The 12,928-nt window shown below is 36.2% G+C and overlaps 2 protein-coding genes across 2 annotated transcripts in view; one reads left to right on the top strand and one right to left on the bottom strand.

Annotated features, from left to right (window-relative positions):
- Positions 1-12,928, bottom strand: part of LOC106558737 (sperm-associated acrosin inhibitor-like) — a 124,011-nt gene that overhangs the window by 74,681 nt on the left and 36,402 nt on the right. The gene's annotated exons all lie outside the window — the stretch shown is intronic.
- LOC119871533 (serine protease inhibitor Kazal-type 9-like) lies at positions 6,445-11,751 on the top strand. Its single transcript, XM_038535105.1, has 4 exons — positions 6,445-6,587; positions 7,502-7,530; positions 9,710-9,837; positions 11,575-11,751. The coding sequence occupies exons 1-4, from the start codon at positions 6,533-6,535 to the stop codon at positions 11,618-11,620; spliced, it is 258 nt and encodes an 85-aa protein (XP_038391033.1). The 5' UTR covers positions 6,445-6,532; the 3' UTR covers positions 11,621-11,751.

Here is a 12,928-nt window from a genome sequence, read left to right as displayed (position 1 = left end):
AAGTTTCTTGTAGGATTGTGAGATGCTGCCTAAGGAAAAGAATAATAGAAAATGACTAAGATATATTATTTAAAGTATATATTATTATGTAAAGATAATATGCATAATTTTTAAAAGTCACAATATATTCATTAAAAATTGGGAAGAACTAAAAATGAGAAGGTAATGTAAATTAACAATTTTCCTTCATAGATGGCAGTCAATAAATAAGAAATGTATTAAGATATCAAGAAACAGAGGTATAAGTATACTATTAAGGATTGTACTGGTAACAACCTTAGAATAGAAATGGTTAAAATTTTTTTAAAAATGGTTAAAATTAGCTCCCACTGAAGTGATATTGGCAATAAAGACTTTTGGTTTTCATCATAAGCTTTTAACGTCAATGGGATTTATATATATATATTTCTTACTATGGCATATGCATTAATTTCTTTTCTTTTCCTTTTTCCCTGCCAGGAAAAGTAAATCTTTGCCACAGAGAAGCTGTTAAATCCCCATAAATATAAATGTAAAGTAGATTTATTTTTAAATTTTTACCTCTCTAAGTTTAGGCCCTGGAGAAAAAAAAATTATTCAGTTTTATTCACGTCTCTATGTACTCATCAGCACTTAAATCACTGATATCTTTGACATAATCATCATTATTATAAATCTCCACCAAGTAGCTCAGGAGAATACAACAAAACTTGGAACAGGAGACTTGTATGCTTATGCCAATTCCAATATCACCAGGTGTGTGGCAGTGGATTAGTCATTTATGTGTGCAGTATCTCTTTCCTTACCAACAAAATTAAGAGAATAATAAACTCTAATTTAACCTGTATATTATGAGAGTCAGATGACATGCATGCGAACATGCTTTGTAAACTGTAAAATCCTATGGAAATGAAATGGTTGATTATGATCTGTATGTGCATCCTTTTCCAACATTTACCCAGGTCTGAACACATATATCACATCCTTGGAAATATGTTTGGCATGCTGAAGTAAAGGCCCATGATTAGTAAATGTTGTGGGGTTTGGTCTTGGTTTGAGGAATGGGAACATTTCAGTTTCTTAGAAACTGATACTAAAAAGTGAAAAGACAAATGTACAATATGAACACATTAAGGTTACATGAATTTACGTATACAGTTCGCCCCATTTGAACACGGCCTCAATACTGTGAGTAAAACTGTGATGAAAAATGAGATATTCAAATAATCTCAAGGGATGTCATCACAAAATATTTACTAATTTTGGAAGGAGAAAGAGTAACTGTAGAGTGGAGAAACTTTGCAGATACTAACCTGCACAAGTGATCAAAGTTAGCATCGTTAGTGATGGGGCAAATCAACATCATGGGTACTATCTCAAAGTATACAATGCGAAGAATGTAGAGTAACTTCTGTATTTCCCTGCCCAAAAAGCACAACCTGAATATAGACACTAGGAAACATCAAACTCAAATTTAGAAACATTCTCTAAAATAACTTGTCAAAACCAAGAACAAATCTTTTAAATATTCTACACTGGAAGAGATTAAAGAACATGATGATGCATGATCCCAAATGGATCTTTAATTATTGTTGTTGTTGTTGTTGTTTGTTGAGAAATAGTTCACATACCATAAAATTAATGTTTTTATTTTTTTATTTTTGAAATTGAAGTATAATTCACATGCAGCATTATATTAGTTACAAAAATTCTTGTTTTTAAAATGTATAATTCTAGTCTTTCCAGCCCCGGCAACCATGAATCTAATTTTTGTCTATGAACTTGATATTCTGGACATCATACATAAATAGTGTTGCGCCCAAGATTGCGAATCTGAGAAACCACCAAGGCGCCGGCACCAATGCAAGTACACGACGGTTTATTAGCAAGCTCAAGCTTGGGTCCAAGTATACCCGACACAGCGGAGCAGGGACTTGGACCCCGAGGTTAAGAGGCATAGCAGTTTTAATTTTTTTTTTTTTTTATGATAGTCACACAGAGAGAGAGAGAGAGAGAGAGAGAGAGAGGCAGAGACACAGGAAGAGGGAGAAGCAGGCTCCATGCTGGGAGCCTGACGTGGGATTCGATCCCGGGTGTCCAGGATCGCGCCCTGGGCCAAAGGCAGGCGCTAAACCACTGCGCCACCCAGAGATCCCTGCATAGCAGTTTTATAGGGGCCAGTGGCCAATGAGATTGTAACACAAACAGAAAGTTGCATAGTAATGTCGGTCCACACACAGGTGGCCAATTGAATTACAATTTACCCTAGAGTGACCGTGTGAACTAGCCTATCACACTCTGGTCAGAATTGGCGTGCAGGTTTGGCGGGCAAAAGGCGAGGTTTACATTCTTATGAGCTGGTTTCCAGTAGGGGTGTGCTCAGCGGCTTGACTTGGGTGGGGGAGTGCCTTAAGCAATAAGCAGGTCATGTGGAGGGTTATACATGAGATTGCGGGTGTAGGACAAAATGGAGTTAGTCCTGCTCTGCTTGTCCAAGGGTAGGGAATTTTTGTTAAATTCCTTGGGTCCCACAATAGAATCATACAATATAAGCCTTTTGTGTTTGACTTCCTCCATTAGCATAATGTTTTCAAGGTTAATCCATGCTGTAGCATGTGTCAGCAGTTCATTCTTTTTTTGTAGCTGAATAATATTCCATTCTATGGCTATACTATGTTCAGTCATTTATGAACTAATAGATACTTGGATTGTTTCCAATTTTGGACCATTATAAATAAAACTGCCATAAACATTCACATACAAGTTTTTTGTTTGTTCATTTTTTTGTTTTGTTTTGTTTTGTTTTTTTGTCTTCAATGCTCTTGGGTAAATTACCTAGAAATAGAATTGCTAGGCCATAGGGTAACTCTACATTTAACTTTTTGAGGACCTACTAAACTGTTCTCAAAGCAGCTACTGTGACATTTTTCTATTCCCATGAGCAATGTATGAGGATTCCAATTTCTCCACATCCTTGACAACATCTTGTCTTTTTTTTTTTTCTTTTTTAGTAATCCTAATGGATATGAAATGGTACTCATTTTGGCTTTGATTTGCCAAAATAACTCTAATAACTGATAACTAATGATGATGAGCATATTTTAGTGTCTTTATTGGCCATTTGTATATCTTCTTTGGAAAAATGTTTATTCAAATCCATTGCTCATTTTTTAACTAGATTATTTATCTTATTATTGTTGAGCTGCATTTATTCTGTTTAGCTTTATATATTCTGAATATACTAGTCCTTTACCAGATCTATGATTTACAAATATTTTCTCTCATCCTGTTGGCTGTCCTATTAAATGCAAAATTTGGATTTTGATAAAATTCAATTTATCTATTTTCCCTTTTGCTTATTATATTCTTAGTGTCATATCTAAGAGGCCACTGCCCATTCAAAGGTCACAAAGATTTATGCCTATGTTTTCTTCTAAGACTTCTATAGTTATAACTCTTACATTTAAGTCTTTGATTCATTTTGAGCTAATTTCTTTTTTTTTTTTTTTTGAGCTAATTTCTGCTACAATTTTTTACACAAAATGAGGTGAAGGTCCAACCTCAATTGTCCCAGCACCAATTCTTGAAGACTATTCTTTCACCAATAAATTGTTCTGGCAATTTGCCTTTGTCAAAAATCAAGTGCCATAAATGTAAATTTTTTTTTGTATTTTCAATTCTGTTACACACTATCTTGACTACTATAATTTTGTGGTAAATTTGAAATTTGAAAAGAGTGAGTTCTCTAGCTTTCTTCACTTTCAAGATTGTTTTGGCTGTTCTGAGTAACTTGTTTTTCCACATGAATTTTAGGATGGATTTATCCATCTTTCCAAAAACAGCAGCTAAGACTTTCATAGGGACTACTGCTGTCATAATAATATTAAATCTCATTGGATTGGATTTTGTTATAAAGGCATTATTGACACAAATGGCAAAATTTGAATGGAGTCTTGAGGTGAAGAGTACTCGAGAAGTTCTTTTTTAAAAAAAGATTTATTTATTCATGAGACACACAGAGAGAGGCAGAGACACAGGCAGAGGGAGAAACAGGTTCCTGCAGGGAGCCCAATGTGAGACTCAATCCTGGGACTGGAATCATGCCCTGAGCCTAAGGCAGATGCTCAACCACTGAGCCACCCAGGTATCCCAAGAAACTCTAGCCTTGCAACAATTATTTCAAAATATAAAATTAAAATGAACAAATTCATTCCTAATTGTTATGCAAAGCAGGTGCTAGTAAGTTGATAGAACTGCTCCTCCAAGGAAGCAAAGTAAAAGCGCTGAAGTGACTTAAGAATGGTTAATAGCAAGACAATATGATAAGGATATGCTACACAGACGGAGTTCTTAGGTAAATTCTCCAATAAACCATAAGGTTCTCCTCACTTCCCCTACCTCCCAATACACACTGAAAATAGTTCAGAATTCCTTAGGAAAAAAAAAACACCCTCAATTCATGGTGACATTTTAAGCTGCTGCATTCTCCTTTCCTTCCCCTCCTCTCCACCTCCTCCCCCTCCTCCTCCTCCTTCTTCTTTTTATCAGTATAACTCAGGGCTGCTTAAAAGGTCTTGCTTATTAGGAAGAAAGGACTGCCATTGTATGGAAAGACATTTCTGAAGAGCTCAAGTGACTTCGTGTCAAAGTTTTCCTGATTCCTAGATCTTGCAACATTTCCTCTCCAGAGGTGATCACTTAACCCATGCATGCACATCAATGGCTCCTAAACTCTACCCAGTCTTCCTTAGAAGCAGAAGAGGTCTTAGCAATCATAGCCTCCCCCAGCCCAGCCCTTTGACACCCTCCAGAGAGTCACCTTTATATTAGTCCTCCTCTAATCTTGTAACCAAAATCTTGAGATTTGGTTCTTCTTGGGCTTTAATTCAGAATACTTTATTCCCTGAACTAGAGAATCTCCTGTCACGGCTCTGGAACTCTATGTGAATTTAGTCCTTCCAGATTATCCTCTTTTGCTTCTCTTCTCTCTTCTGCGTTCACACTCTCATAACAAACCAAGCTGAGGCTCTGATCCAGACTCTTCAGGTACAAGCTCTCCTTCAAGAGATGATGCCTGCCCACCAGACAGCACAGGTTTCAGATGTCTTTATCTTTTTGAAGGGAAACAATTGTGAGTTTCAGCCTCTCACACTCTGGCACTACTTCCACTAGTGGTTTATAGTGTCTTCCACCTCCATTTATCAAAACTGCAAGAGGTACTTACAAGGTCTTCTCATAGAGTCACTGTATTTGAAAATTGTCACATTCCAAAATAAGTATCCTTGTAGCCTTTATCAAGGATTTCAAATTAAAAATGTTTGGATAAAGCGCAATTAAACTTCTTTAAACCATGGCCAAATGGTTGGTAAGCTTGTCCTTTAAGGATAAGTCTATTAGCATAAGATATCACTGGTCTCTTATGTAACTATGTAACACTAATTGTATTAGTGTAAGATATCACTGGTCTCTGTATGTAACTATGTAACTAACCAGGGCAATGTCATTTCATTCTTGAATCATCATTTGTGGTACTAGAGAATCATGGCCAAAACTTTAGGGACAGTCCAGTCACTGCAGTCACTAAATCCATTGCTGGTTAAGATGGTCATATAGCATTTCATTATTGCCCTTGAGGAGTCCCTTTGCCCAAGGGCCTTTGATAAACAAGCTTCCACGAGAGATCTAGTGGGTAAATGAGGTGTGACTGCTCAGCAGTTCTACCTACTGTAGCATCTCCTCAAATTTAGATTCTTTGGAAAATTATCCCCCAGCTAAAGAGCACCAACCATTGCTTGTTTCTGCTGAATCAAGAGTTGGGTGTTGGGGCACCTGGGTGGCTCAGCCGGTTAAGTATCGACTCTAGATTTTGGCTCAGGTAATGAGGTTGGGGTTGCGGGATTGAGCCCTGTGATGGATTCTATGCTAGCTGTGGAGCCTGCTTGAGACTCTCTCTCTCCCTCTCCCTCTGCCCCTCCCCTCCCCCAAAAGACTTGAGTACTGATACATTTCTCTGTGCCCAGTCTGAGGTCTTATCTGGTAACATTTCCTATTCGGTGCCAGACAAAAGAGGAGAAACTGGGAAAATATCCAAACTTAGAAAGCTGCCATGCTGATGAATGTTCCCAAAAGTAGTACAACAAAGAATATGTAGTAAACTCAGTAAAATTACTTAAATTCTTTGCCTATTCACTTTCTCATCTTTATAACAAGGAAAACGGTAATAATTCTCCAACAGATTTGTTATGAAGATCCAATGCTGGAGCAGATGTGAAAGCACTCAAACTCTCAAGTATGTAAAGAAATAAGGAAATAACACCTTTATTGGGTTCTATCATCTATTAAAATCAGCAACTATCTGATTTCACAATAAAAGAATTCCCGTACTAGCAATTGTTTCTAACCTCTTCCCATGATTCTGTTACTGGAAATAGCTATTTCACAATCAAGATAGGAGCTCTTGACAATATATAAAACAGGACCCAAGTGGGCAGAGCAGACACCAGAAAGTCATTTGCTTTGCCACCATCTGACTGCCCTTGACCACTTCAGCAGCATGAAAGTGACAGCCTTTGCCCTGCTCTTGACTCTGGCACTTACAACCATCTTCAGTGAGTATCTCCCTCTGCCCTGATACCAAAAGCTCATGTCACCTTCTGCTCACAGAATCCTGGGATATACACAGCACATAGATAATAGGGAAAACTTTGGCAAATGCATTTTTTTGTCCCTACTAATATATCACTAACTGATATAATCTTTGGGCCTGAGTAGACCTAAATGATAAGCTAAGTCCAAATTCTTTTTTTTTTTTTTAAGATTTTATTTATTTATTCATAAGAGACACATGGAGAGAGGTAGAGACATAGGCAGAGGGAGAAGCAGGCTTCCTAAGGGATGCCTGATATGGGACTCAATCCCAGGACCCTAGAACCACGATCTGAGCCAAAGGCAAAGGCTTAACTGAGCAACCCAGGTGCTCAAGGCCAAATTTTTATCCATATAAACACTTTGTATAACTTCTTTGGTAAGCATACATCCAGACTCTGCTTTGATTTTATATCACCATTTCTGGGGACCTCATTTCTTTATAAAACAGTACCATCTATTGTTTGGCAGCATGAACTCTTATTATTTTTCCATTGAGTTGAAATCTGCCTTCTAGAAATTTTCAATGCCCTAGAATTTTCAACTTTCAGTTTTCAACATAATAGCAGACATTCTCTAAATATAAAACCACTTTTTTTTCAATATTTCCTAAGTTCTGTTACGAGGTAGGAAAGAACAAAACTCCTCATTATTATAGTAGCTTCTTTATACTTTTGGCTATGTTCTAATCCCATTCAAAAAAGGGGTAAAAAAACCTATGTTGAGCTTCAACCTTTGATATTATATTGATACACAGTTCTGAAGAGAGTCTTATATTTTTGACAGGCTGAGAGCTGAAACATAAATAAAAGATCTTTTTTTAAACAAGATTAAGTTCTCCTAGAGTTTAATTTGGTTTCTCATCTTTTTCTTACAGATGTAGACTGTACCTCACGCCCTAAACAGGTCAGTACATTCATCTTGATATGAAAGTCCTACTCCTATGTAATTTTAAAGCTAGTATCAACAAGGAAATATTTGCTACTATACAATAAATTGCTACATGTTTGAAGATTTTTTAAGTATCAAAACTGATTTTATTTTAAAAAATCTATTAAGAGATCTTTCTGAAATGGACATAGTAGAACAAAGTTGGTTAGATACCTAGTATCTGAGTTATAAAGTCCTGGGTTTGAATTCCAGCTCCTGGATCATGTGGCCATGGGCAACAATACTTGTTTCATAAGCTTATTGTGAGGATTAAAACCACAGTGTTTGAAGAGAGATGAGCACAGTACCTGGTACCTAGTAAAGCCCAATAAGGACAAGTCATGATTCTTAAAATTGTTAAATGGGACACATACATCTTTGTTCTTTATCTTAGAGAATGAAGATTTTAATTTAACCTTTCCTTTATGATTCATATTAAGTAATAACTATTGTTGAGAAAATCTAGGTGTGGTAGTAAAAACTTTAAACCAGAAATCAAAGCAATTGGGACTCTAGTTAAAGCTCAAAGGCTTTACAGCTGTGTGACTCGGGCCTAGGCAGCTCCTTTCACTTCTTTGGAACTTTTGTTTTACCTATTAAAGAGAATAATAGGGTAAGAGTGTGTAAATTTTGGAGTCAGACAGTCTTAAGTCCAAGCCATCCTTCATGATTTAGCAGCTGCTTGAGAATTTAAAAGGTTAATGAATATGAAGCTTTGGTAGTTTCCTGGTCACCTGGTGACCAGGACATAAGTCCTGGTGTTGGGGTTTGAGCAGGCATGGAGAAGTGAAATCATGCTGTTGTATACTCATCATCATTCCCATTCTTCACTAGATTCCACTAGCCTCTGAGATACTTCTGCCATTTTATCATGGTTACCAATCTTTGTATTGCCAGCCATCACCTCAGCCCTAAAACTTGGAAGGTACATGGCATAGGATACCCAAAAGAATGAATGGATTAATTAATGAAACATAGCTAAAGGGGAAGATTAATTTAACTTGAAGTTTGAGAATATTTCAAGCTATCCAGGTGGAGATATTCAACAATTAGTACAGTATCATATGTGGAACTCTGAGTTGGAAAACCTGTAAATGTAGAGTCTTCTGTGTAGAGCTAGAGTTTGTGTAGTCCTGAAAATAGAGCCAAGGGGTAAAAATAATAGCTAGGATTTTTTCATGAAAGTGCTAAGCATTTTACACATATCTTCTCGATTATATATTTTTTAATCTTACAATATAGTTATTATCACCCTGCCTTTGCAGGTAAAGAAACCGAGGCTTAGAAAATTAAAATGATTGTGCCAGAGTCATATAGTCAGAATTTGAATTCTGATGTGTTTGATTTTGACTGTCCACACTCTTCAATTTGCTTATAGATGAAAACCCCAGAAAACTCTATCTTGGTGATTGCATACTTGCTCCTACAGGGGGCTTTACACTTTGGCTTTGCTCCTGGCTTTTACAACAGTGATTCTCAAATACAATAGTAAAATACATGTCTCTGTCTATGTGCTGGTGAAGTGTATAACAAGTTATTTATTTGTTACTAATAACTTAATGATTAATTAAAATCACTAATCATTAATTGCTAATGATGTGCTAGTTCTTGAAAACTATAGTAGGTATCTCTATAATACATCTCACACTTATATTCAGATAGAACTTTTTTTTAAGATTTTATTTATTTATGAGAGAGAGAGAGAGAGAGAGAGAGAGAAGCAGACTCCACACAGAGATCCCGATGCGGGACTCGATCCTAGGACTCCAGGATCACGCCCTGGGTCAAAGGCAGGCGCTAAACTGCTGAGCCACCCAGGGATCCCCCAGATAGAACTTTTTAAGTGAAAGAGAGAAATAGCAGGATGTGCAGAAAACTAACCCCATGGGAATGGTTACATCTGTGAATCTACCATGTGTGTTTTAAATAAATTTTTAATTTTTAGGCAAATTATTTGGTTACAAGCTACCATAAAGAGGTTTATCACATGTAATTTTATATCTAAGAAATCTCTATAATTGATATATTTCAAGGAGGTTGGATGAGGACAATTAGAATAAGAAACCAATGATTTGAGAGCCCTCTAAACTTGCTTGGGAAATCCTAAATCCTGGGAATAAAGATTTGATGGAAGGCTTTTTATATGTATTTCCAGGTTGATTGCAGTAAATTTAAAAAGTTACCACCAGGAGAAGAGAGAATTTGTTATGAAATATATGCACCAATTTGTGGATCTGATGGCAAAACTTATGAAAATGATTGCTTCTTTTGTTCTCAAGTTCAGTAAGTGTTGCAATATTTTTTTTCTATATTTAAGGTGTGATTATGTGTTATGACAAGTATACCTCAGTTAGAAGAAGTGGTTTAGGGCATAATGGATATGTGAATATGATGAGTATGTAGGCTTTGGAGTCTCTAGTGTCTTTGGATCCATCCATATTCTGGTAGAAAGAGTAAATCAAATAATCTAGAATCTCTAAGTTGGAAGGAAATTTGACAGTCATCTAGTTCAACATCCATCTACTAAACTATTGCTTGAATTCCTTCTACAAAAATCTCAAGTCATCCTACAGTGTGTGCTTGATTATTTCCAGGAACAAGGAACATTCCTCCTCCTAGGCATGCCAGTCTATTCATCTGTCAGAATGATCTATATCTATTGTTCAGTTTTAACAATTAAGTTTAGATATGTTAAAGCCCCCTAATTATTGGCACAAAAGGGACCATATCTAAAAATCCTAAAGAAATTGTTCTGTTTCAGAGTATCATTTCTCAACAAAATATATATTGAAGCTATAATAAAAATTAAATTTGAAAATCAAATAGCCAAAAATAGCTTAAAAGTTACAAAGTAATCATCAGAAAGATATGTTAGTATCAGCTTGAAATATATAAGATGGTGCATGATATACTAGAATGTATAGAAACACATAGATCCTCCTAAGTATTTTCAAAACATACATGAATGAAAACAAACACTTCATACAGATGGCATATTTTTCCTTTTTTTTAAATCAAAAAACAAATTACTTTTTTTAAAAAAAATATTTTATTTATTAGAGAGAGAAAGCAGGAACAGGAGGGAGGGGCAGAGGGAGAGGGAGAGGGAGAAGTAGCCTCCCTGCTGAGCATGGAGCCAGACACAGGCCTTCATCCAAGGACCTTGAAATCATGACATGAGCAGAAGTCAGATGCTTAACTGACTGAGCCACCCAGGCACCTCAGAAAAAAGGTGCCTCTCATTACTTTTATGAGAAATAAATATTTTGTGATAAATGTAAAACGTGACTTTTACAATGAAATCATTTATGTAAAAAGGTTTCTAAATGTGTCTCCTTTAAATAAGAAATTCATTAGATATGTTTTCAGAGGGCAGCCGAGGTGGCTTAGCAGTTTAGCACAACCTTCAGCCCAGTGTGTGATCCTGGAGACTTGGGATCGAGTCCCTGCATGGAGCCTGATGCTCCCTCTGCCTGTGTCTCTGCCTCTCTCTCTCTCTCTCTCTGTGTCTTTCCTGAACAAATAAATAAAATCTTTTTTTAAAAAAAAAGATGTTTTCAGGGACATATACTGATTGGTATATATTGCGAGCATTATCCTTACATAACCAACACTAGTTGCTAAAATATTTCTAAATTGCAATCACTCCCTCCTTTTTTTTTTTTTTAAAGATTTTATTTCTTTATTTGAGTGAGAGAGAGAACGAGAGAGAGAGAGAGAGAGAGAGCATGAGTGGGAAGGAAGGGCAGAGGGAGAGAGAGAAGGAGAAGCAGGGAGCCTGACTTAGGGTTCAATTGCAAGACCCTGGGATCATGAACTGAGCCAAAGGCAGAGGCTTAGCCAACTGAGTCACCCAGGTGCCCCAGTCACTTCCTCCTAAAAACATCAATAAGTGAACTGACCTGAGTACCTGGGTGGGGTGAGGGGAGGAGTTCATTAGTGAATGGTAATTAGTCCCGGATGCTAATAAAATGTTTATGGCTTTAGCATTTTCATTTTTTTCCTTTTTTCTCTTCACAGAAAAACTGACAACAAACTTAAATTTGTACATTTTGGAAAGTGTTGAATCTATCTTGTGATTCCAGTTCACACAAAAACACACTTACTTCTCCCATATAACCTATGCTGTGTTGCCTAATCTTGTCACTAGTATGTCCTGATTTCTTTGTAGAATAAAGTAGACCTATGTGAAATAAATACATGTCTGACTCTTTGTTTAGGAGTTGAATCTTCCAGATTTGTTTCACTTTTGGGTGATGTTTAATGGACTACCTTAGGGCCATATCCTGGGGGGAAAAGGGGTTAACTAAGACCAGTAGTGGGAACCAGAAAATCAAAGGATTTGAATCTGATGCCTTCTTCTTGCCCAGGCTAGGAAAACACCACATGTGCATAACTTAGTTCTTGAGTATTCCTGAAACATAAACAGAAAAAAAAAAAAAAAATCTTCAAGTACAAGAATCAGGAAATACTATTTTGCTAGATGTTTCTTGTGTTTAAGACACTGAAAGTTATCCTAGATTGAGATAGTTCTTTATTTTCTACCAGAATACATGTTTGTAAAATGTGGCTAGTCAAAAGTGCCCAGTAAACCTGTATAAATTCCCATGAAGTAGTTGATGTCTTCCATGGGACTTTTTTTTCCCTAAAGTTTGATATCAGATCTAGAATCTGAAACTTATCTAATCTCACTATTTATTACATGGTCCCAAAAAACATATTATTATATGTTCCAAAGATCGCACTGTCTATTCCAAAGAACAGAGAGTAAGCCTTGCACATCTTTGTAATCCATTTGTGCATCTCTGCAATTAACACACACTTATTAATGCCTACTTTGTGTCAGTATCTGTGATAGGCTTTGGAGGATACAATGATAAATAGAATAGACTTGACCTTGCCCTCTTGGAGCTTATATTCTGTGGAAGAAATTGCCATACTTAGTATAGTACCTTGCATAGAACTGATGTTATGCAAATATGTTTATTAACATTGAATCAAAATTAAGCAACATTTCAATTATAGAAACAAATTATGCATGCATCTAACATGAAAATCTAAGAGAGATTCTCTGCAAAGAGGAAGAAAGAGAAAATTGAGTCAAGTCCTTTTGAGCTGTGTTCTTATCTCACAAATCCATTAGAGATTCAGACACCAAGACTGACCATCAAAATAACCTTTGCTAATTTCCAAAGAATTCAAGTACAATGATATTCTTTGTGGTGATTTATTTTCTTTTGTCTTCTCTTTCACTTTTTGTTGTTGCTGTTGTTTCCTGAATGATCTAAGACCATCACTAGGATTACTTAAAAGCATTATTCAAAGAAACAGAAAATATTGACTTAAACTTCATTTGTCTTTTCACCGAATATTA

The sequence above is a fragment of the Canis lupus genome, chromosome 4 (genome assembly GCF_011100685.1).
Source record: "Canis lupus familiaris isolate Mischka breed German Shepherd chromosome 4, alternate assembly UU_Cfam_GSD_1.0, whole genome shotgun sequence".
NCBI lineage: Eukaryota > Metazoa > Chordata > Mammalia > Carnivora > Canidae > Canis > Canis lupus.
The sequence above is the reverse complement of the archived record's forward strand: the minus strand, read 5'-3'. Positions and strand labels throughout refer to the sequence as shown.